Here is a 25357-nt window from a genome sequence, read left to right as displayed (position 1 = left end):
ACCCAAGAGAATTGAAAACATATGTGCACCCAAAATAATGTGCATGAATGTCCATACCTGCCTTATTCACAATAGCAAAAAGGTGGAAATAACCCAAATGTCCATAAACATAACATGATAGATACATGTTATCTACCATTATTTGGCCATCAGAAGTAATGAAGTATGGTCATGCTACAATATGGATGAACCTTGAAAATGTCATGCTAAGTAAAAGGAGCAAGTCACAAAAGACCACATACATGTGATTCCATTTATATGAAATGTCCAAGGTAGGCAAATCCATAGAGACAAGAAGTAGACTAGTGGTTGTTAAGGGGTTTGGGATGGTAATGGGAGCTAAGTGCACATGGGCAAGAGAGAGATGCTATTGAGGTGATAGAAATATCTAATGTTGGATGCAGTGATGGTTGCACCACTTGATAAATTTACTTAAAGTCCTTGAAGGTACACATAAAAGGAGTCAAATTTATGGTGTATAAATTATATCTCAATACAAAATTTTGAAAACACTTTAGGAAGTAGAGAAAAATAGAAAGTCCATGTGTCTGATTATTCATTAGGGGTCATACACGCTTCATTGAGCTGCTGTATGTTGTTGATGTTGCTGCTGTGGTTATGGTAGGAGTGGAGATTTTCCCCTGAGGACTGAGGGTCAAGCAAAGACTTGGGTCCTTTAAAACACTGTTTTGTAATTAACAGAAAAAGAGTGTTGCTGGGTTGAAATTCTGAGTAACAGGGGAGGAAAGAGAAGTGGGTGGGTTTAAAAAAAATATTCAGGATGCAGAAGTGGCAAGAATTTGCACTGATCATATATTCGGAACGAGGAAGAGTGAGGATGCCTCGGACTTAGCATGCTTCAAGTTGAATTCCTATCATCCTCTCAAACTTACTGTCCTCCTGTGCTGCTCATCTGAGAGTGGATCAGCATCCTGGCACAGAGGCAGTATTCATTGATTGTCTTTGGAGTGACAGTATGAATGAACAGAGTAAAAATATGGCCAAAGCCTCCACAGGGTCCTGCCAAACAGCCAGTCCTATGCACACCTATGAGGTTGGCTCAGCAGATGTCTAGCAGAAGTTCCCTCTCACCCTACTGATCACTTGGGAGGTCATCAGGTCCCCCATCCTAAAGGACACTCACATTCTTACTGGCAGCCACTCCTTGTTTAAACCCTGCAGGTGTGGCAGCGACCAGATTTTGCCCAAAGGCTGTAAGTTGTCCTGCAAATTCTTTACATGTGGGCAATGACAGGTGCATGTACAGCCCATATGACCATGGGGAACATGTGGTGTTGTAGAGAGAGGGTCGCAATGGTGCCCAACTGGTGGATCCGTGTTCACTTTGACTCCAAGCAGAATGAGACTCTTCCCATCAGAAGGGGTGTATTCACCCAGGGCCTGCATCCACCCCACCCCACCTCATCCTGGCAGGCAGAAAACACAGCTGCCAAAAACACTGCAGAGAGTGAGTGATCAGTTTGGATATTTTACTGCTGTTTCCAGGGTTGACAAGCAGAGATATACAACTGCTTGTGGTTCCTCATACAGATACTAAAACCAGGAAGTGATCCCTTCCAGTCCACCATTCCCAGAAACAGAGAATGAGTCCACTATTCCCAGAAACAGAGAAACATGCAAAAGACGCCCCCAGACTCAACCCTCCCATTGAGCATTCCCCGATTATAGAAGAGAAGTGAAATTTGCAACCCAGAAGGGAAATCTGGCTGTGTCAGCAGTAGAATTGAGGTTGGAGACTTTTGATGAAGTACACTTTTCAAACCAAAGGCAGTGTCATTAGATAAACATCCTTTTCAATGTTAAATGTTAAAACCCGAATGATTTCTGGACCTTTTCCTGGAAGAGCTTTTTGCTGCTGTCAGGTTACAGAACAGCATAAGGGGCCATTTTCTGGGCATGAAGCCCAGGATTCAAAGGGAAGCTCTAGAGAACATCTGGTCTGCTTGATATATTGAAAATGCTTGTGTATTTTTCTGTATGTGCTTCTCTATGCTGACTCATAGCATTGAAGCGTCTCTGGAAACACCCCCACCCTTCTAGCCAGCCAGTTTATACACACCCAGTTGGCTCCTCCTTGATTCAAATGTTAGTCAAGAGGAAGAAGGAAAACGAATTCAAGAGCCGCTCTCAAGCATCTAGAATTTTCTGCACCCCTCCTCTTGAAGAGAGACTAGCCCAGTTCTGACAATTAGAAGCTGGATTTCCCTCTTAAAGCACAACCTGCATTTAAGCCTTTGGATAAAATTGGAAGAAACCAATCTGTGAGTACTGTGGACTGTGCAGAAGGCAGAGGGCTGACAATTGCCACTAAAAACAGAGAGATGGCAGGCCCAAGGCCCAGCAGTGAAGCTGACCCTGAAATTGAGCTTTTTGTGAAGGTAAGTTTCTAGCTCTAATGACAGCATACAGAATGTAATTTTTCTTGACACTGGACCTCAGCTCCTTTTTAAAAAGTCAACATTTCAGCTAAAGATAGGAAATAAATTTGCAATTAGGTACATACTCTGAGTCCTTGAAGAATGCTTGGGTGTTTGGCTGCTCTTATATAACAATAGAAAAACATCCCATCTGAAAAAAGCAAGAAGATGTGGTGGAAAGACAACTAGACTGGTTAGTAGTCAGAACAACTAAATTATATTCTCAGTGACTTCCTTTGTAACCATGGATCTGTTTGTTTCTCTATCTATACAATGAAGGAGCCTGACAAAATGATCCTTAATTCTTTCCAGGTCTCACAATTTATGTTTTATTGAATAGATTTTGGAAGGGCTGAATGTGAGGAGAGGGCCAAAAATGGCCCGAGAGCCTCATTCCCACCCATGGTCCAAATAGAGCTTTCTAAAATTCTCCTACAATGGATGAACATCAGAGCAGTGTCACATGAACACCATAGGAGGGGAAAGCCAGGAGTGTTTGTGTGCCTGTTATGTGAGTAGCAGGCATTTTGCCTCGGTTTTTTTTAAACATCTTAACTTTTAAGAAAAGCCCTTTGGAAAACCCCTAAAGCAGGAGAAAGGAACATGTGTTTCTAAATTAGCTCATCAAGAAAAAGAAACAATTTGAATGGGTTATTCCAAGTAGAAACTAACTACATAGTTTCCTAAATCCTTGCCTATATTAACTATTTTCTCTATATTTTCATTTACTATTGGAAGTATTCAGGATGATGATAATAATAATAACAAATTCATATCATGCTTGACCCTTTTCTAAACACTTTACATATATTATCTCCTTTAGTTTAGGAGGATAGGTTAATAAAAGTTAAGTAGTAGTATAAGTAGTATTGGTAGTAATATTGTTCTCATGATTTCTAGATAAGTAAGCTAAGGAAATAAAGGTTAAGTAATTTGCCTCTAAAACTACATCTCCTCTTGATGGCCTACAAAGACATAAATAAGGTGTGCTTACCAAATATTAGATTAAACACCTGTTAGCCAAAGTAATACTTTTATACCCTGGTGACTCAGACAGTAAAGAATCTGCCTGCAATGCAGGAGACATAAGAGACACACATTAGATCCCTGGGTCAGAAAGATACCTTGGAGGAGGGAATGGCAACCCACTCCAGTCGTCTTGCCTGGATAATTCCATGGACAGAGGAACCTGGCAGGCTATAGTCCATGGGGTCCCAAAGAGTCAGACATGACTGAGGGACTAACACATCTATTTTCACTTTTTTTAAAACATATATACACCAAGGACATAGTTAATCTGCCTTTAAAAAATTATGGGTGGAGAGGGTGGGAGGGGGGATCAGGATGGGGACTACGTGTAACTCTATGGCTGATTCATATCAATGTATGACAAAACCCACTGAAATGTTGTGAAGTAATTAGCCTCCAACTAACAAAAAAAATTTAAAGAGAGAGAGAGAGAGAGGAAAAAAATAAATAAATAAACTGAGGAATTTAAAAAAAAAAATTATGGGAGAGAGAGAGACTCTTGAATTCCTACACAAGAAAAGAATCCAAGTAAGTGTTTGCTGGACTGTGGGGCATAAGAGCCACTTCTTCTACCTCTTGTTATTGCTGTTTAGTCACTCAGTTGTGTCCAACTCTTTGCGACCCCATGGAATGTAACCCGCCAGTCTCCTCTGTCCATGGGATTTCCCAGGCTAGAGACTAGAGTACTGGAATGGATTGCCATTTCCTTCTCCATCTCCTACCTCCAGATTCCAGCAAATCTAAATAAGCCTTAACTTCCCAACTGGCTTTTTATACCTACCAATTTCAAACCAGAGGTAATAAGTCTCTTCATAGGGTAACTAGTTTCTTTTGTCCAAACTTGTTTATTCAGTCCAACCTAATTCCTCTAACCCATTGCTGGCACTGATCTGTGTGTTTATCTTCATAGACTTCCCATGAATTGTGTGGTTATCTAGACAGTAGAAGTTAGGAAGTCACACGTTGGAGGAGCAAATGTTAAATTAAACAATAACTTTCAGGTTAAAAACTAATCACTTACTGAGTACTTACTATATGGCAGGGCCTGTGCTACGTGGTTTATTATTAACCCTATTTTATGGGTACAGAAACTAAAGAAAAAAGTACCTAGGTAGTTTTGCCTAAGGTTACATAGCTAATAAATGGCTGGGTTAATATTAAAGTCCTTTTAAATAACTGTTTTGTGTGTGCATATTCACTGACTAAGTCATGTCCTACTCTTTGCGACCCCATGGACTGTAGCCTACTGGAGTCGGTTGCCATTTCCTTCTCCAGGGGATCTTCCAGACCCAGAGATCAAACCCATATCTCTTGCATCTCATGCATTTCCAGGCAGATTCTTTACCACTGCACCACCTGGGAAATTAAAATAGCTGTGCATAATCTTAATTGTTTTCACTTGGGCACACTTTTTAGTAAAATTTCTCAGAATTTCATTAGATGAAATCCTCTACATGTAAGCATATCTAATGACGTTGACACAAGTCACAGATTTTCTGAAGGAACCTTGACTATCATCTGGTCTGGGTTTTTGTTTTGCTTTGCTTTAAAGAGTGGCGCCAGTGGTAAAGAATCTGCCTGTAATGCAGGAGACATTAGAGAGGTGGGTTCAATCCCTGGGTTGGGAAGATCCCCTGGAGAAGGGAATGGCAACCCACTCCAGTATTCTGGCCTGGAAAATCCTGTGGACAGAGGAGCCCAGGCTACAGTCCATAGGGTCACAGAGTTGGACATGACTGAGTGACCTAGCATGCATGCATGCAAGATTGATTCCAAAGATCTCTAGAAGTTCTGTAGAAGATACTATGAGTGAGAATAGGGATTGAGAGAAGTGAGAATGTTAATGACAAAGCTTAAAAAGCAACTATATCTCATTTATACTGTGGTGTCTTTCCAAAGATTAAATAACTTTGCAATTTTCCCAGCTACCTCTGGGGAACCTACCACAATTTCCCAATAGCACTGATGGGATCCCTAAAAGAAAGTAATTTTTTCTCCTATCACAATTAAGAATGCATATCACACACACCCCTGTGTTCCATATAGCTAGTGAAAACATTGCCTTTCAGCTCTAAATGACTTGGGCAAGATTTATATCTGGGAACTAAGAAAGGATTTTCTAAAAGAACACATTTTATTTTCTCTAGATGCAGAGGTTGTCTTATTTGTTTGCTGTTCACTGATAAATGGAGTTTTTGTGTTCTCTACTCTACCAGTCTAATGGAGAAGGAAATGGCAACCCAATCCAGTATTCTTGTCTAGAGAATCCCATGGATAGAGGAGCCTGGTGGGCTGCTGTCCATGGGGCCGCACAGAGTCGGACACGACTGAAACAACTTAGCATGCATGCATGCATTGGAGAAGGAAATGGCAACCCACTCCAGTATTCTTGCCTGGAGAATCCTAGGGACAGAGGAGCCTGGTGGGCTGCCATCTATGGGGTCGCACAAGGTCGGACACGACTGAAGCGACTTAGTAGCTGCAGCAGCAGCTACCAGTCTAAAATTAAGTTTTCACAGATTTGTACATAACATTATGTATGCTGTGCTTAGTCACTCAGTCGTGTCTGACTCTTTGCAACCCCATGGACTGTAGCCCTCCAGGTTCTTCTGTTCATAGGGATTCTCCAGGCAAGAATACTGGAATGGGTTACCATGCCCTCCTCTAGGAGATCTTTCCAACCCAGAGATCAAACCCAGGTCTCCTGCATTGCAGGCAGATTCTTTACCATCTTAACCACCAGCAAAGCCCAAGACTACTGGAGTGGGTAGCCTATCCCTTCTCCAGGGGATCTTCCCAACCCAGGAACTTAACCGAGGTCTCCTGCAATGCAGGCAGATTCTTTACCATCTGAGCCACAAGGAAAGCCCATACCATTATAGACTTTAACATTTGGACCAAAATTCTGAATAAAATATTTTTGTCTTTATTGATAAATGTGAGATAGAAAGCAATACTATTCTCTAGCCAGACTGCTTTCAAATCAGAACTATCATAAAGACGATCATAAAGATTTTGTTGTTGTTGTTCAGTTGCTCAGTCATGTCTGACTCTTTGCAACCCCACAGACTGCAGCACGCCAAGCTTCCCTGTCCTTCACCATCTCCTGGAGTTTGCTCAAACTCATGCCCATTGAGTCAGTGATGCCATCTAACCATCTCATCCTCTGTCATCCCTTTTACCTCATGCCTTCAACCTTTACCAGCACCGGAGTCTTTTCTAATGAGTCAGCTCTTGGCATCAGGTGCCCAAAGTTTTGGAGCTTCAGCTTCAGCATTAGTCCTTCCAATGAAAATGCAGGGTTGATTTCCTTTAGGTTTGACTGGTTCAATCTCCTAACTGTCCAAGGAACTATCAAGAGTCTTCTCCAACACATCAATTCTTTGGTGCTCAGCCTTCTTTAGGGTCCAACTCTCACATCCATACATAACTACAGGAAAACCACAGATTTGACTCTACAAACATTTGTCAGCAAAGTAATGTCTCTGCTTTTTAATATGCTGCCTAGGTTTGTCACAGCTTTTCTTCAAGGAGCAAGCATCTTAATGTCATGACTGCAGTCACTGTCTGCAGTGATTTTGGAGCCCAAGAAAATAAAATCTTTTACTGTTTCCATTGTTTCCCCATCTATTTGCCATGAAATGATGGGACTGGATGCCATGATCTTAGTTTTTGGACTGTTGAGTTTTAAGCAAGCTTTTTACCTCCCTTCTTTCACCTTCATCAATATGCTCTTTAGTTCCTCTTCACTTTCTGCCAAATGGGTGGTGTTATTTCATATCTGAGGTTATTGATAATTCTCCCAGCAATATTGATTCCAGCTTGTGATTCATCCAGCCTGGCATTTCACATGATGTACTCTGCATAGAAGTTAAATAAGCAGGGTAACAATATACAACCTTGATATACTCTTTTCCCAATTTTGAACCAGTCTATTGTTCCATGCCCAGTTCTTCTTGACCTGCATACAGGTTTCTCGGGAGGCAGGTAAGATGGTCTGGTATTTCCATCTCTTTAAGAATTTTCCAGTTTGTTGCCATCCACACTGTCAAAGGCTTTAGCATAGTCAATGAAGCAGAAGTAGATTTTTTTCTGAGATTTTCTTGCTTTTTCTATGATTCAAAGGATGTTGGAAATTTGGTCTCTGGTTCCTCTGCCTTTTCTGATTAATAATAAATCCAATAAAACTATCAATTGGGAGAAACCAATGTTTAAGGAGTGTGGGTTCTGGAGTAGATAGTAATGGATTTGCTACATAAGAAGAGTATATGTGTTCAACTCTTGTCTAGGTGAGAGTACTTGAGCAAGTCAGCTTCTCTGAGCCTCTTTCCTTATCTGTAAAACAAGAGTAATGATAGAACCTCCCTCACAGAACAATCTTCACTGTAAGGATTAAATCCAATAAATATGTAAGACACAGTAGTTGTTAACATGGTAAACACTCAATAAATGTCAGATGTCACAGTTGTTATTTTTTACACTTAGAAACTTAATCATAAATGCAAAGAGAAAATGTTCTTCTGGTGAATGACCACATCCTGTCTTTGCCAGCTGGAAGTAGGTAATTTATAAATCAGGCTTCACAATTTGTGTATGTGTGTGCTCACTCACTTAGCCATGCCCAACTCTTTGTGACCCCATGGACTGCAGCCCACCAGGCTCCTCTGTCCATAGGATTCTCCAGGCAAGAATACTCGAGTGAGTTGCCATGCCCTCCTCCGGAGGATCTTCTGGACGCGGGGATTGAACCCAGGTCTCTTGCGTCTCTTGCATTGACAAGTGGGTTCTTTACCACTAGTGCCACCTGGAAAGCCCAACATTTTGTGTAATGGCACTTTATTTTTTATTTAATTTTTATTTTATATTGGAGTATAGTTGATTTCGTTTCAGGTGTACAGCAAAGTGAATCAGTTATACATAGACACATATTCTTTTTTTTTCAGATTCTTTTCCCATTTAGGTTGTTTACATAATTTTGACCCGAGTTTCCTGTGCTATACAGTAGGTCCTTGCTTGTTATCCATTTTAATTTTTTAAATTAATTTCTTTATTATAATTGGAGGCTAATTACAATATTGTAGGGGTTTTTGACATACATTGACATGAATCAGCCACGGGTGTACATGTGTCCCCCTGTCCCAAATCCCCCTCTCACCTCCCTCCCCATCGTATCCCTCAGGTTTGTCCCAGTGCATCAGTTTTGAGTGCCCTGTTTCATCGAACTTGGACTGGTCATCTATTTCACATATGGTAATATACATGCTTCAATGCTATTCTCTCAAATCACCCCACCCTGGCCTTCTCCTGGTGGTGATTTAGTCGCTAAGTTGTGTCCAACTCTTACGACCCCATGGACAGAGGAGGCTGGCAGGTTACAGTCCATGGGACTCTCCAGGGAAGAATACTGGACTGGGTTGCCATTTCCTTCTCCAGGGGATCTTTCCAACCCAGGAATCAAACCCGGGTCTTCTGCACTGTAGGTGGATTCTTCACCAACTGAGCTACAAGGGAAGCCCTCGCCATCTCCCACAGAGTCCAAAAGTCTGTTCTTTATATCTGTGTCTCTTTTGCTGTCTAACATATAGGGTCATCATTACCATCTTTCTAAATTCCTTATATATGCATTAATACACTCTATTGCTGTTTTTATTTCTGACATGCTTTGCTCTGTATAATAGGCTCCAGGTTCATCCACCTTATTAGAACTGATTCAAAAGCATTCTTTTTAATAGCTGAGTAATATTCCATTGTGTATACGTACCACAGTTTTCTTATCCATTCGTCTGCTGATGGATATCTAGGTTGCTTCCATGTCCTAGCTATTGTAAACAGAGCTGTGATGGACATTAGGTTACACTTGTCTCTTTCAGATCTGGTTTCCTCAGTGTGTATGCCCAGCATTGGGGTTGCTGGGTCATATGGCAGTTCTATTTCCAGTTTTTTAAGGAATCTCCACACTGTTCTATATAGTGGCTGTACTAGTTTGCATTACCACCAACAGTGTAAGAGGGATCACTTTTCCCCACACCCTCTCCAGCATTTATTGTTTGTAGACTTTTGGATAGCAGCCATTCTGACTGGCATGAGATGGTACCTCATTGTGGTTTTGATTTGTATTTCTCTGATAATGATTGATGTTGAGCATATTTGCATGTGTTTGTTAGCCATCTGGATGTCTTCTTTGGAGAAATGTCTGTTTAGTTCTTTGGCCCATTTTTTGATTGGGTCATTTATTTTTCTGGAATTGAGCTGCAGGAGCTGCTTGTATATTTTTGAGATTAATTCTTTGTCAGTTGCTTCGTCTGCTATTATTTTCTCCCATTCTCAAGGCTGTCTTTTCACCTGTTTATAGTTTCCTTCATTGTGCAAAAGTTTTTAAGTTTAATTAGGTCTCATTTGTTTATTTTTGCTTTCATTTCCATTACTCTGGGAGGTGGGTCATAGAGGATCCTGCTGTGATTTATGTCGGAGAGTGTTTTGCCTATGTTTTCCTCTAGGAGTTTTATAGTTTCTGGTCTTACATTTATATCTTTAATCCATTTTGAGTTTATTTTTGTGTATGGTGTTAGAAAGTGTTCTAGTTTCATTCTTTTACAAGTGGTTGACCAGTTTTCCCAGCACCACTTGTTAGAGAGATTGTCTTTTCTCCATTGTATATTCTTGCCTCCTTTGTCAAAGATGAGGTGTCCATAGGTGCGTGGATTTATCTCTGGACTTTCTATTTTGTTCCATTGATCTATATTTCTGTCTTTGTGCCAGTACCATACTGTCTTGATGACTGTGGCTTTGTAGTAGAGCCTGAAGTCAGGCAGGTTGATTCCTCCAGTTCCATTCTTCTTTCTCAAGATTGCTTTGACTATCCAAGGGTTTTTGTATTTCCATACAAATTGTGAAATTATTTGTTCTAGTTCTGTGAAAAATACCGTTGGTAGCTTGATAGGGATTGCATTGAATCTATAGATTGCTTTGGGTGGTATACTCACTTTCACTATATTGATTCTTCTGATCCGTGAACATGGTATATTTCTCCATCTATTTGTGTTCTCTTTGATTTCATCAGTGTTTTATAGTGTTCTGTATATGGGTCTTTTGTTTCTTTAGGTAGATTTATTCCTAAATATTTTATTCTTTTTGTCACAATGGTGAGTGGGATTGTTTCTTTAATTTCTCTTTCTGTTTTCTCTCTGTTAGTGTATAGGAATGCAAGGGATTTCTGTGTATTAACTTTATATCCTGCAACTTTACTATATTCATTGATTAGCTCTAATAATGTTCTGGTAGTGTCTTTAGGGTTTTCTATATAGAGGATCATGTCATCTGCAAACAGTGAGAGTTTTACTTCTTCTTTTCCAATCTGGATTCCTTTTATTTCTTTTCTGCTCTGATTGCTGTGGCTAAAACTTCCAAAACTATGTTGAATAGTAGTGATGAGAGTGAGCATCCTTGTCTTGTTCCTGACATTATTGGAAATGCTTTCAATTTTTCACCATTGAGGATAATGTTTGCTGAGGGTTTGTCATATATAGCTTTTATTATGTTGAGGTATGTTCCTTCTATGCCTGCTTTCTGGAGGGTTTTATCATAAATGTATGTTGAATCTTGTCAAAGCTTTTCTCTGCATCTATTGAGATAATAATATGGTTTTTATCTTTCCATTTTTAATGTGGTGTATCACATTGATGGATTTGTGGATATTGAAGACTCCTTGCATCCCTGGATAAAGCCCACTTGGTCATGATGTATGATCTTTTTAATATGTTGTTGGATTCTGTTTGCCAGAATTTTGTTGAAGATTTTTGCATCTATGTTCACCAGTGATATTGGCCTGTAGTTTTCTTTTTTTGTGGCATCTTCATCTGGTTTTGGTATTAGGGTGATGGTGGCCTCATAGAATGAGTTTGGGAGTTTACCTTCCTCTGCAATTTTCTCAAAGAGTTTGAGTAGGATAGGTATTAGCTCTTCTCTAAATTTTTGGTAGAATTCAGCTGTGAAGCCATTTGGTCCTAGGCTTTTGTTTTTTGGAAGATTTTTGATTACAGTTTCAATTTCTGTGCTTATAATGGGTCTGTTAAGATTTTCTATTTCTTCCTGGTTCAGTTTTGGAAGGTTATACTATTCTAAGAATTCGTCCATTTCTTCCAAGTTGTCCATCTTATTTTCATATAGCTGCTGATAGTAGTCTCTTATGATCCTTTGTATTTCTGTGCTGTCTGTTTTGATTTCTGCATTTTCATTTTTAATTTTGTTGATTTGATTCTTCTGCCTTTTTTTCTTGATGGGTCTGGCTAATGCTTTGTCTATGTTATTTATCTTCTTGAAGAACCAGCTTTTAGTTTTGTTGATTTTTGCTATAGTCTCTTTGTTCCTTTTTCACTTATTTCTGCCCTAATTTTTATGATTTCTTTTGTTCTACTAGCCCTAGGGTTCTCATATCTTCTTTTCCTAGTTGCTTTAGGTGTAAAGTTAGGTTATTTACTTGATTTTTCTCTTGTTTCTTGAGGTAAGCTTGTATTGTTATAAACCTTCCCCTTAGCACTGCTTTTGCTGGATCCAATAGGTTTTGTGTTGTTGTGTTTTCATTTTCATTTGTTTCTATGCATATTTTGATTTTGTTTTTTATTTCTTCCGTGATTTGTTGGTTATTCAGAAGTGTGTTGTTTAGCCTCCATATGTATGCATTTTGAATAGTTTTTTTTCCTGTAGTTGACATCTAATCTTACCATTGCAATCCGAAAAGATGCTTGAAATGATTTCAATTCTTTTGAATTTACCAAGGCTAGATTTATGGCCCAGGATGTGACCTATACTGGAGAATGTTCCATGTGCACTTGAGAAAAAGGTGAAATTCATTGTTTTGGGGTGAAATGTCCTATAGATATCAATTAGGTCTAGCTGGTTGATTGTATCATTTAAAGTTGGTTTATCCATTTGAAATATAGCAGTGTGTCAATGTCCATCCCAATTTCCCAGTTTATCCCTCCTCCCACCTTCCCTCTTGGTAACCATAAGTTTATTCTCTAAGTCTGTGACTCTGTTTATGTTTGGTAAATAAGTTCATTTCCAACATATTTAGATTCCACATATAAGCAATATCATATAATATTGGGCTTACTTCACTCAGTATGACAATCTCTAGGTCCATATGTGTTGTTGCAAATGGCATTACTTCATTCCTTTTAATGGCTGAGTAATGTTCCGTTGTATATACATATATATATGTATATATATATATACCACATCTTCTTTATCCATCCATCTGTCAATGGACATTTAGTTTGCTTCCATGTACTGGCTATTGTAAATAGTGCTGCAATGAACATTGATGTGCATGTACCTTTTCAGATTATAGTCTTCTCTGAATATATGCTAAGGGCTGGGATTGCTGGTCAGACGGTAGTTCTATTTTTAGTTTTTCCAGGAACTTCCATACTGTTCTCCATAGTGAATGCACCAACTTACATTCCCACCAACAGTATAGGAGGGTTCCCTTTTCTTCACATCCTCTCCAGCATTTATTGTTTGTAGATTGTTTGGTGATGGCCCTTCTGGCCAGTGTGAGGTAATACTTGTTGTAGTTTTGATTTGCATTTCTCTAATAATGAGAGACGTTGAACATCTTTTCATGTGATTATAAGCCACCTGTATGCTTTCTTTGGAGAAATGTCTATTTAGATCTTATGCCCACTTTTTGATTGGGCTGTTTGGTTTTTTATACTGAGCTGCTTGTGCTGTTTGTATATTTTGGAGATTAATCCCTTGTCAGTTGCTTCATTTGCAAGTATTTCCTCCCATTCTATGGGTTGTGTTTTTCTCTGGTTTAAGGTTTCCTCTGCTGTGCAAAAGTTTTTATATTTAATTATATCCCATTTGTTTATTTTTGCTTTTATTTTCATTACTCTAGGAGGTGGATCCAAAAAGATCTTGCCCCTATTTATGTCATAAAGTGATTTGCTTAAGTTTCATCTAAGAGATTTATAGTATCTGGTCTTACATTCAGACCTTTAATCCATTTTGAGTTTATTTTTGTTTATGGTTTTAGAGAATATTTTAATTTCATTATTTTACATGTAGCTGTCCAGTTTTCACAGTACCACTTATTGAAAAGAGACTGTCTTTTTCTCTATTGTATATTCATACATTTTGTGTAATGGCACTTTAAATCAGCATTATTATAAACAACAGAAAAAGTTTCAGTTTTCCTGTAAAATTGTACTGCATTTCCCCCACACCTCAGTGTTCTGCCTTTCCTTTTACTAAAAGCAACCCACCCTTCCTGCTGTAACTATTATCAGACTTTATTGTTCTTCCTGCCTCCCACCCATAATCAAGATTCCATTCACTAACCCCAGTTACGATTGGATCTTTAGTCTGACTTCTGTTACAAAAGAAGTTCAGACTGCCAAGACTGGTTGTTTCTTCCCATATCTCTTCACTCTCAGATGCCAAAAAGAGCAACAATGAACACTATTTCCTCTGTTGCAGTCACTGCCAAGAAAAAGAAAACTTACCAAAATATAAGAATTACGTTCAAAATCAAGGTGGCAGAATGGTCAGTTTCTGGTGAGAACACTCTTCCTGGTTTATAATAGATGTGTGCCTTCTCTGCTGCAAACTTGCACGCATGGTTGTAGGGGAAAGTGAAGAAAGAGCAATGCAAGGGAGGGAGCTCTCTGATCCCTTCTTACAAGGCCATTAATCCCATCATAAGGGTTCAAACTTAATGACCTCATCTAATAATAATTTGCATCTGCTAACCCCAAACTCCCACTCCATCCCTCCCTCACCACCCCCCTTGGCGACCAGTCTGTTCTCTACATCTGTAAGCCTGTTTCTGTTTTACAGGTAAGTTCATTTATGTCATATTTTAGTTTCCACATATAAGTGATATCTATGTTTGTCTTTGTCTGGCTTACTTCACTTAGGATGATAATCTCTAGGTTTATCCTTGTTGCTACAAATGGTGTTGTTTCCTTCTTTTTGTGATTGAGTAGTATTCCGTTGTATATACACACCACATCTTCTTAATCCATTCATCTGTCAATGTACATTTAAGTTGACTCCATATCTTGGCAATCATAAATAAGGCTGCAATGAACATACAGGCACATGTATCTATTTGTAAAATAATAAAAATAATAAAGTTGGAGTCCCAATATGCTCCTTATGTGAAAATAAATTCTAAATATTAATAGATGAAACAAATGTAAAAAGGAAACCATAAAGGTACTAGAAAAAACACGAGAGGACATCTTTATAGTAAAACAAAATAAGAAAATATTTTCTTTGCAATTTTGATGTATATAACAGCTGTATAAGCATATCAGAAAAACCAGATTTTACAAAGGAAAACAGTATAAGATTTTATTTAAAATTTTAGTTTTACATGAGACTTCAAAAAAGTACGTGTAACATGTATCAAAAAGAGTTAGTGAAAAAAAAAAAGAGTTAGTGGCTTTAGTAGACAAATAATTTTTCCAAACTAATAATGAAAAAGTCATAATCTTAATAAAAAATATAAAATTGTCATGAACAAACAATTCACAGAATAAGGAAATCAAATATCCAATGAAAATATGGAACACATCTTTCAAGAAAAATTTGGCAGGATCTATCAAAATGGAAAATGCAAATAATGTTTAGTTAGCATTCTGGTTTTAAAGGTGAATTCTAAATATATAATCTTAAAAATGGAACAAGTTGTATGCTTGGAAACATTTGTTACTGAAGTATTTAGAGTAACAAAATTTTGGAATATCTGAAATGGTCATATAAATTTTGGTAATGCATAAAATTTATCATTATTAATACTCATCACACTTGTAATTTTTACATACAATAAAATTATTTGCTTCATTAGCACTCTGCCCAAAGATTGTAGAATCCTTGAGATTAAGGACTTCCAACTCTGTCTCTAGCAACTAGCTCATTTCACAGTAAGCAGTCAATAAATACTTGTTGAGCAAATGAATGAATGAAGCCTCTCTTTGTCTTAATAGGCTGGAAGTGATGGGGAGAGTATTGGAAATTGTCCCTTTAGTCAACGCCTTTTTATGATCCTCTGGCTTAAAGGAGTTAAATTCAATGTGACTACTGTTGACATGACCAGGTAAGAGAAATCAGGGGGTTAAAATCAGTAGACACCGATACAATCTTGGTGTTTGCATAATATGTACTTTATCTAGAAGAATAACTCTGCTTATTTTCATTAATTATAGAAAGCCTGAAGAGCTGAAGGACTTAGCCCCAGGCACCAATCCTCCCTTCCTGGTATATAACAAGGAGTTGAAAACAGATTTCATTAAAATTGAGGAGTTTCTAGAGCAGACACTGGCTCCTCCAAGGTACAGCATTTTTACAGGATATTATTGTTCTTGAGATGATCTATTTTATTGACTTATTTATTGCAGATTGAGTATTTTTCTAAACATCTTTTTTTTCAGTTTTGCTCTTTCTAGAAAAGTTTGCAAAGATACCCCTGATCACTCCATATATGATTAGAAAACTTGTGTTTTGTTGTTGTTACTCAGTTGCTAAGTCGTGCCTGACACTTTGCAACCTGATGGACTGCAGCACTCCAGGCTCCCCTGTCCTTCACTGTCTCCCAGAGTTTGCTCAGATTTATGTCCAGTGAGTCAGTGATGTTATTTAACCACCTCATCCTTTGCCACGCTTTTCTCCAATTTTGCCGTAAGTCTTTCCCAGAATCGGGGTCTTTTCCAGTGAGTTGTTTATACTTTTCCTGGCAATTTTGATTCCAGCCCAGCATTTCACATGATGTACTCTGCCTATAAGTTAAATAAGCAGGGTGAAAATATACAGACTTGTCATACTTTTTGCTCAGTTGTAAACCAGTCAGTTGTTCCATGTTCAGTTCTAACCATTGCTTCTTGACTCACATACAGGTTTCTCAGGAGGCAGGTAAGGTGGTATGGTATTCCCACCTCTTGAAGAATTTTCCAGTTTGTTGTGACTCACAGAGTCAAAGGCTTTAGTATAGTCAATGAAGCAGAAGTACATGTTTTTCTGGAATTCTCCTGGTTTTCTGATGCTCCACTGGATGTTGGCAATTTGATCTTTGGTTCTCTGCCTTTTCTAAAACCAGCTTGAATATCTGAAAGTTCATGGTTCACATACTGTTGAAGCCTGGCTTGGAGAATTTTGAGCATTACTTTACTAGCATGTGAGATGAGCGCAATTATATGGTAGTTTGAGCATTCTTTGGTATTGTCCTTCTTTTGGATTGGAATGAAAACTGACCTTTTCCAGTCCTGTGGCCACTGCTGAGTTTTCCATATTTGCTGGCATATTGAGTGCAGCACTTTCACAGCATCATCTTTTAGGGTTTGAAATAGCTCAACTGGAATTCCATCACATCCACTAGCTTTGTTTGTAGTAATGCTTCCTAAGGCCCACTTGACTTCACACTCCAGGATATCTGGCTCTAGGTGAGTGACCACACCATCGTGGTTATCTGGGTCATGAAGATCGTTTTTGCATAGTTCCTCTGTGTATTCTTCCCACCTTTTCTTAATCTGTTCTGCTTCTGTTAAGTCCATACAGTTTCTGTCCTTTATCATGCCCATCTTTGCATGAAATGTTCCCTTGGTATCTCTAACTTTCTTGAAGAGATCTCTAGTCTTTCCCTTTCTGTTGTTTTTCTCTATTTACATTGTTCATTTAAGGCCTTCTTACCTCTCGTTGCTATTGTCTGGAACTCTGCATTCAGTTGGTTATATTTTTCCCTTTCTCCCTTGCTTTTTGCCTCTCTTATTTTCTCAGCTATTTGTAAATGTTCCTCACCCAACCACTTTACCTTCTTGCATTTCTTTTTCTTTGCAATGGTTTTGGTCACCACATCCTGTAAAAAGTTACGGACTTCCATCCATAGTTCTATAGGCACTCTATCAGATCTAATTCCTTGAATCTATTCATCACCTCTACTGTATAATCATAAGGGATTTGACTTAGGTCATACCTGAATAGCCTATTTCAGAGCTCTATTTTGCTCTTTCTATAAAAGTTTGCAAAGATCCACCCTGATCACTCCATATATGATTGGAAAACTTTTACATATATTAAAGCTTTATGAGATGCAAGTAGTGTGTTAGAAATGAAATTTAATTTTAGCCACATTGTCTGATCCATAATGAGGTTTGGGGACACTTATACTGGTAGAAATCAGACTTATTTTATTGTAGAGCCCTCAGAAGATCTAGAATTTTGAAATAGGCTTTAATTCAGTCTGATCTCTTAGTTCTGCAGGGGAGAAATATTATGTCTATCATGCATAAACTTCCCCCTTTGACCTCAAAGACACAAAGACCATCAATATAATATTTTAAATTATTTTTAAAATGCATAACTCACTTAAATTAAAAAAAGTAAATTCTCTGTAGTCTAGAAATAGAGAAGAAACACTTGGAGGGTTGGGAGTGAGGGTATGGGATAATAGCACTGTAAAGTCCATGAGGATTGATGAAGACTAGCTCATTATATCACTGATGACATGAAGGGAGACCATACCTAACACGAGAAAACCAGGAAACAGATATCTCTCAATTAACCAGAGGCCATAACTGCACTGTCTACACTTGAATGACAGCTCTATGTCTCTGCCCACCCAGGATAGTGTCTGAAAATAATAAGACTACTGTATTCATTTTTTATTGTTTTTCAACAAACCCAGTGTCTTAAAATATCACTCATTTATTATCTCACAGTTTTCATCAGTCAGAAGTCTGGCTGTAAGCTTAAAACTGCTCTAAAAAAATAAAGTCTTTTAATGTTAATGTATACATTATAAATAAAAGAGTCTATCAGTATAAAATTCTTCCTACCTAAGAAACTAGGAATACTATTTCAGATTCTTTTCTGTGTTCCTATGCTTTGTCTCTTTCATCCATTAGTGATGGCTTCCTGTATTTTAAGCACTTGTTCCAAGTTTGTCCTATAAGTATTGAGTCTAATTTTGTTATTTTCTCCTCATCCATCTTCCTCTACTACTGAATCCCTTCAAACCACCTGCTCCCAAACCTTTTCTTGCTCCCAAAGGGAACTAATGAAAAATAATCTGTGGTATATGTTTCCATACCCTTTTTATGCTCATATAAACACAATAATAGTAAGCATAATTATGCTTACTTGCATCTTGCTTATCTGACTTCAGAAAAAGTTTTTAATATTCATCAACTCCACTAGTGTAGATTTATGCTTACTATAATTGTGCTGCAAATTGCCAAACGATTCCTCTACTGATGGACATTCCCTTTCCTTCCAGTTTTTTTATCAGTACAAACTGCTATAAATAACATCCTTGTTCATGTGTCCTTATGTACTGGTGTTTTTATCCCTGTGGAATAGATTCACAGGAACAAAATTCAAGTGGTATGTATCTTTTAAAAAAGATTTACAGCTTTATCCATTAGAATATAAGGGTACACTTTTTCTACATATCTTTAATACTATACATTATCATTCTTTTAACATCTGTGACACTCAGATGGGTTTAGTGATAGCTCACTGATACTTTAGTTTGCATTTCTGCTAACTTGTGATCTCAAGTAAATTTCTGGTTCCCAATGTATAATAGCTTGGGTCCCCACTGATGTCTTTCCAGCAGATCTCAACTCTCTCTGAAAGATCCCTCAGGAGCCACTGCCCACATGCCCAGTAGAAGGCTCCTTCAAGTCTTTTTTAAAGGCAAAATGTTGGCTTTTTAGTAAATATGGATGGTGGGTACATGGGCATTTCTTTTTTGTATGCTATTCTCTGTATCTTTTGTTAAACTTCAAAACTTCAGAATTAGCAATGAATTTTCATGTCTCCATACAATGGAATACCATACAGTCATTAAAAAATGTGTCTGAAAAATATTGAAGTATAGTTGTCATATAACATTGTGTAAGTTTAAGGTATACAACATGTTGATTCAATACATTTACATATTGCCATATGTTTACCCACCTAGCACTAGCTAATACCTCTATTCCATCACATAATTATCATTTATTTTTAGTGGTAATAATGGTTAAGATCTACTGTATTAGCAACTTTGAAGTTTATAATACAATATTATTGACTATAATCACTAGGCAGTGGATTCAATTTCCTAAACTTATTTATATACTAGTTGCAAGTTTTTACTTTTAAATAACATCTTACCAATTCTTTCATCCCCCATCCTCTCTCTTGTGACCTCCATTCTACTCTCTATTTTTATGAGTTTGGCTTTTTAAGATGCCATATGTAAGTGATATCATATAGTATTTGTCTTTCTCTGTCCAACTTACCATAATGTTCACAAGATCCATTCATGTGGGCACAAATGGCAGGATTTCCTCCTTTTTCATGGCTAATATCCATTGTGTTTGTGTGTGGGTGGGTGAGAGAGAGAATAGAACCACATTTCTTCATTCATCCACTGATGGACACTCAGGTTGTCCTAAGTGTCTTGTGTCATTTGATGATATTTTGTAGAGTTCTGTTTTTATTTTGGTTCTATACCTTTCATATTAAATTATTTCTAAATATTTTATATATTTGTCACTTTTGTAAGTGGAATATGTTACTAATATCCATTTTGTTATGGCTACTTCTTTAATGTCTGATTTGTATTTAGCCACCTTATCAAAATATCTCATTAATTCTAGCAATTATTTTGGCTAGAAAAGGCAATCTTTTCTTGCTTTTTATAGGTATACAGTTATATTGTTACTTTTCTTCCAATAATTATACTGATTGCTTTATGTTTTTGTTTTTCTCCACTTGCTAAAACCTCAGAAAATGTCAACTATAATAGCAATCATAGGCATTTCTGTCTTGTTGCCTAAACTTTATGTACAAAATGTAGTCATCCACAGAATGGTGTTTTTCCTTGTCTCACAAGTTAGTACATTCAGCACAATATTGAAGAGCCATAGTTATCATGATTATCCTCATCCTTTACTGATTTTAAAGGGAATAGTTGTAACATTTCACCATTTAAAATGATACTTGCTGAAAGTTATTGATGGATACATTTGACCAAGTTAAAGAAATTAATTGATTCATGTAATCATTTAACAAATATTTACTGAATACTTATTATGTGTCAGGTACTACTCTGGGCATTTGGGACACATCAGTGAATAAAATGGGCAAATCTCTGCCTTAGCAGAACTTACATTTTAGTTAGGGAAGACAGCAAATAAGCAAGAGAAAAAGCAAACTATTAACTATTTTAGATGATGATAAATATGAAGAAAAAAGTAAAGCAAGGGAGGGAAATAGTGGGTGTATGGGACAAGGGAGAGGTTGCAATGTCAGATAAGGTGGCCAGTGAAAGGCCTCACTTAGGAGGAGATATCAGATTAAAAGACATGAAAGAAGAGGGAAGCAGGCCATGTGCATATACAAGGGAAAGCTCTTTATGTAAAAGCAGATCAAGTGAAAAGGACCTGTGGTGGGACCTTGTCAGGCCTATTAGAAGAAAAGCAAGGTGGTCAATGGGAATAAGGCAGAGAGTGGAAAGAGATGAGAGCAGAGAGGTAAGGTGGGATCAGATCACACCACTGTGAAGACTTGGGCTCTGGTAGCAGGTGCAGAATATTCTGAGAGTGTGAGGGACAAGCATGGGACAGGGAGGATTCAGGAAGTTCCCTACATACAAACGAGTTCTGTTCTGAGAGCATGTTCATAAGTCCAATTTGTTTGTAAGTCCAGTGAAGTTAGCCTGGTGGTGGTGGTTTAGTCGCTAAGTCATGTCCGACTCTTGTGATCCCATGGACTGTAGCCTGCCAGGCTCCTCTGTCTATGGGGTTCTCCAGGTGAGAATACTGGAGTGGGTTACCATTTCCTTCTGCAGAGGATCTTCCTCACCCAGGAACCCAACCCAGGTCTCCTGCATTGCAGGCAGATTCTTTACCGACTGAGCTATGTACCCAATAACCTAGAAAATCCCATGGTCAGAGGAGCCTGGTGAGCTACAGTCCATGGGTTGCAAAGAGTCAGACACCACTGAGCACAGCCCCCCCACCAATAACACAATCAGCTATATAGTACTGTATTGTAATATGTTTTTAATACTTATCACACAAATAATACATAAAACATAAACAAGCATGAAAAAATAAAGGGAACATTTTTAATCTACAGCACAGCACCTTGAAAAGTGCAGTAGTGCAGTACAACATCTGGCATCCAGGAGCTGGCATCCAATGAACAGGCAAGAAGGGTTACTGACTAGAGGAAGGGGACGAGATGGGAGATAGTAGAGCTGAAAGGTCAAGAGCAGTAGGAGACAGAGGGCGAGCTACAATGTCACTCACACCTGCATTGATGCCACAGTGTCTGGCTCCTTGCTGGACTCAATTCTATCCACCTTCTTGAAGAAACAGTATGGTGATGTCAGGTAGTTACTCTATTTTTCTCCATAGATGACACAGTAGCAGTGGATTGCATTCTGAACACCTGCTGCAACATTCATGTACCATTCTAGGTTCAGGTCCTGGGTTTCAAAAGCTAACAGTCCCTCCTCAAATAAAGAAAATCCCCTTGCCATTTGCTGTGTCATAAACCTCATCCGTTCTTCACTTACTTATTCCTCTGGCCTCTCTGTCCTTTCTCTGACCCTCCAATTCCATCAGGTCTTCATTAGTGAGCTCCTTGTGTTGCACAGCAAGGAGTTCAATGAAGTCATCCTCCTGCAGATCTAGCTCATATCTTTGAAAGTTTTTTTTTCATTTATTTTTATTAGTTGGAGGCTAATTACTTTACAATATTGTAGTGGTTTTTGTCATACATTGACATGAATCAGCCATGGATTTACATGTATTCCCCATCCTGATCCCCCCTCCCACCTCCCTCTCCACCCGATGTTTGAAACTTGAAGGTTCATACGTTGGGGAATTACTGTAATCAAAAACAGTTGCAGTAATATAGGCTTGGGAGCAGGCAGGAAGCAGTGGATGTGGCAAGTTGTGGACAGATTATAGATACATTTTGAAAGGTAGGCTGGCTGGACTTGCTAATGGATCAAATGCAGGGATGGAGAAAAAGAAGAATCAAGGAAGATGGTTAAATATTGGACCCAACCGTTTCTAGTTGCTAGTGCAGGGTTTTATGAATAGGAGTTGATTTATTTATTTTCACTGGACACTTTTCAGGCATCTGTTCATGATCATACAGCTTTCGTTCATTTGTTAATGTGGTGAATTACATTATTACATTATTTTATTGTATTATGCTAAATTAACTTTGTATTACTAAGAGGAAGACATCTTTGCTTCTTTCCCCACTTTCTCCTCTTTACACTTTTATGTGTTTTGTTATTTGAAGCCATGTTTTTTTGTACTACTTATCTTCTGTCAAACAGGTTTTTAGGATCAAGTATGGAGGGTTTCCCTCATAGCTCAGGTGGTAAAGAATTTGCCTGCAATGCAGGAGACCTGGGTTCGATTCCTGGGTCAGGAAGATCCCTTGGAGAAGGAAATGGAAATCCACTCCAGTGTTCCTGCCTGGAAAAAATCCCATGGACAGAGGAGCCTGGTGGGCTACAGTCCGTGGGGTCACAAGAGTTGGACATGACTTAGTGACTAAACCACTACCATGGGGACCCGACAGTCATTTGAAACATTGTTTTCACAGATAAAGGAACTTTGAATTCCAAAAAGCTGATTTCCCAGTGAATTTTAAACACTAAAGTATTCTCAGGCTGGGAAAAAGACATATTTTCAATGAAAGGTTTCTCAGGACCTTCAGTTTCCAGCACGATTTTCCAAAATTTCTATTCTCAGTAGAGTGCAAGCTAGGACACCTGGTGTATGCCTTGTTATATGTGAATGTTATGTGCAGTGATGTTTCTTTTTAAGGTATCCTCACTTGAGTCCCAGGAACAAGGAGTCCTTTGATGTGGGCTGTAATCTCTTTGCCAAGTTTTCTGCATACATTAAGAATACACAAAAGGAGGCAAATAAGAGTAAGACACCTTTATTTAAATTTTTTTGTTTCTCTCACATGCTCACAATCACATTCTGACTCAGCTAAAATAGGATTTTCCTGAATATATAATATATATTGAGAAATACTCTTCATCTCGTTCTCTTTCCTCTCTTCTGAAATTCCCTTGAATGAAGTTTTATTGGATTTATAACCTAATATTCAATATAGTAATCACAAACTTAGCTCAACTAGAACATTGGCATGCCAAATGTGAACTAACTGCAGGATTGTATTTCTTAACCCTCCAACTCTCCCAGCTCTGTGTACCTTTAAGGTTTCTTAAACCATAGCAGCTACCATTTCCCACAAACACTCTTGAACAGGTTTACTATTCTCTGAATCAGGAGAGCTATGAGTCTCTTTTCCCACTTTCTGACTCTCCTCTAGTAATAATATGCATCACCTTTCTTTCTTTGACTCTCCTCCCAATGTACTTCCTCAAGAAAAGTCCAAAAATATTTCCACTCGCCATTTAATTAAACATCTGCCTCTGTCTTATCAGTGTGTAGTTGAGCATTCTAGTTAAATATATAGATTTTGAAGAGTCATTGTAAGCAATGTGAAAGGACAGAGATATCTTAATGTGAGAAAAGCATATTGAGAATGTATTCAGTCATGAAGATAACAAATGTATACGTAACCCTATGATTTCATTGCCTCAGCCTTTGAAAAATCTCTGCTTAAAGAATTTAAGCGTCTGGATGACTACTTGAACACCCCACTTCTGGATGAAATTGATCCAGACAGTGCTGAAGAACTCACAGTCTCCAGAAGATTGTTCTTGGATGGTGATCAACTGACCCTGGCTGACTGCAGTTTGTTACCCAAACTGCACATTATTAAAGTAAGTCTTTACAGGGTAGGCTGAATGATTGAGAAGGGTCTGGGGAGTCGCCAGCAAGAAGCACAGTGACCATTCAGTGTGAGGTTTTTATTATTGATTTGTCATCATTGATATGCGTAGTGTATGTCTCCTTTTCTCCTCAGAGGAAAAATCCATAATGATCTCCACTGGGAAGCATAAACACTTCTTGCTTCTTTCTTCTTAAATCAGAAGGTGTTTTCCACTGTCTTGTCTATAAAACAAGGGTACCCATTGCACAGAATTGTTGAGGAGTAAGACACTGTTGGAACCCTAAACAAACTCATAGTCCAGTGAAGAGATAGAAGCTCTTTATCTGTGCTTCCTTCTTCTAAAACGCCTGGGAGGCCTTCGACAGCCACGGGCAGGACAGCAGCGGCCCGCTGCCCGAGGAGCTCTTCCTGCTGCTGCAGTCCTTGGTCATGGCCACGCACGAGAAGGACACGGAGGCCGTCAAGTCGCTGCAGGTGGAGATGTGGCCCCTGCTGAGCGCCGAGCAGAACCACCTCCTGCACCTCGTTCTGCAGGAAACCGTCTCGCCGTCTGGCCAGGGGATCTGATGAATCCCTGACGGGAACCCCGCCACGCTGTGCCTGTTCCCGAAACTCACGCACTGGCCTGCGCGTTTGCGGGAGCATGATAGACCTTGATCCCAGCGGTTCTGCCTCTGCAGTGTATCTTACTTGTCTTGCCACCGGAGGAATGTAGTTGACTAAAGTCACCTTGTTAACATAACAGTTGCAGGAAAAAAAAACATATAATAGAATCGGAAGACACAGCTCACCTCACCAGGAATTTCAGCATAAACTTGAGAATCCCTTGGGTCCCTTTCACCCAATTGTCCCCTCACCCCGCTTCCCCCCTACCCAAGAAGGCTCGCCTTTCCCCACATCCTTGTTTCACACAGGATTTATTTGCGTATCTCTGGCTTGGAACTCTAGCTGCATGATTTTTTCATGGTGAATCTGATTCCTTAGCATATTCAGATGTTTGCCTTCGTGATCGCCCAGTTCCTCCTTTGTTTCATGCGCCTCATACGTTGGAATCGGTG

The 25357-nt window shown here is 38.6% G+C and overlaps 1 protein-coding gene across 1 annotated transcript; it reads left to right on the top strand.

Annotated features, from left to right (window-relative positions):
• Window positions 1-2087: 2087 nt before the first annotated feature.
• Window positions 2088-24327, top strand: CLIC2 (chloride intracellular channel 2). Its single transcript, XM_043459884.1, has 5 exons — window positions 2088-2399; window positions 15464-15573; window positions 15683-15808; window positions 23315-23421; window positions 24107-24327. The coding sequence occupies exons 1-5, from the start codon at window positions 2343-2345 to the stop codon at window positions 24310-24312; spliced, it is 606 nt and encodes a 201-aa protein (XP_043315819.1). The 5' UTR covers window positions 2088-2342; the 3' UTR covers window positions 24313-24327.
• The last annotated feature ends 1030 nt before the right edge of the window (window positions 24328-25357 follow it).

The sequence above is a fragment of the Cervus canadensis genome, chromosome X (genome assembly GCF_019320065.1).
Source record: "Cervus canadensis isolate Bull #8, Minnesota chromosome X, ASM1932006v1, whole genome shotgun sequence".
Taxonomy (NCBI): domain Eukaryota; kingdom Metazoa; phylum Chordata; class Mammalia; order Artiodactyla; family Cervidae; genus Cervus; species Cervus canadensis.
The sequence above is the reverse complement of the archived record's forward strand: the minus strand, read 5'-3'. Positions and strand labels throughout refer to the sequence as shown.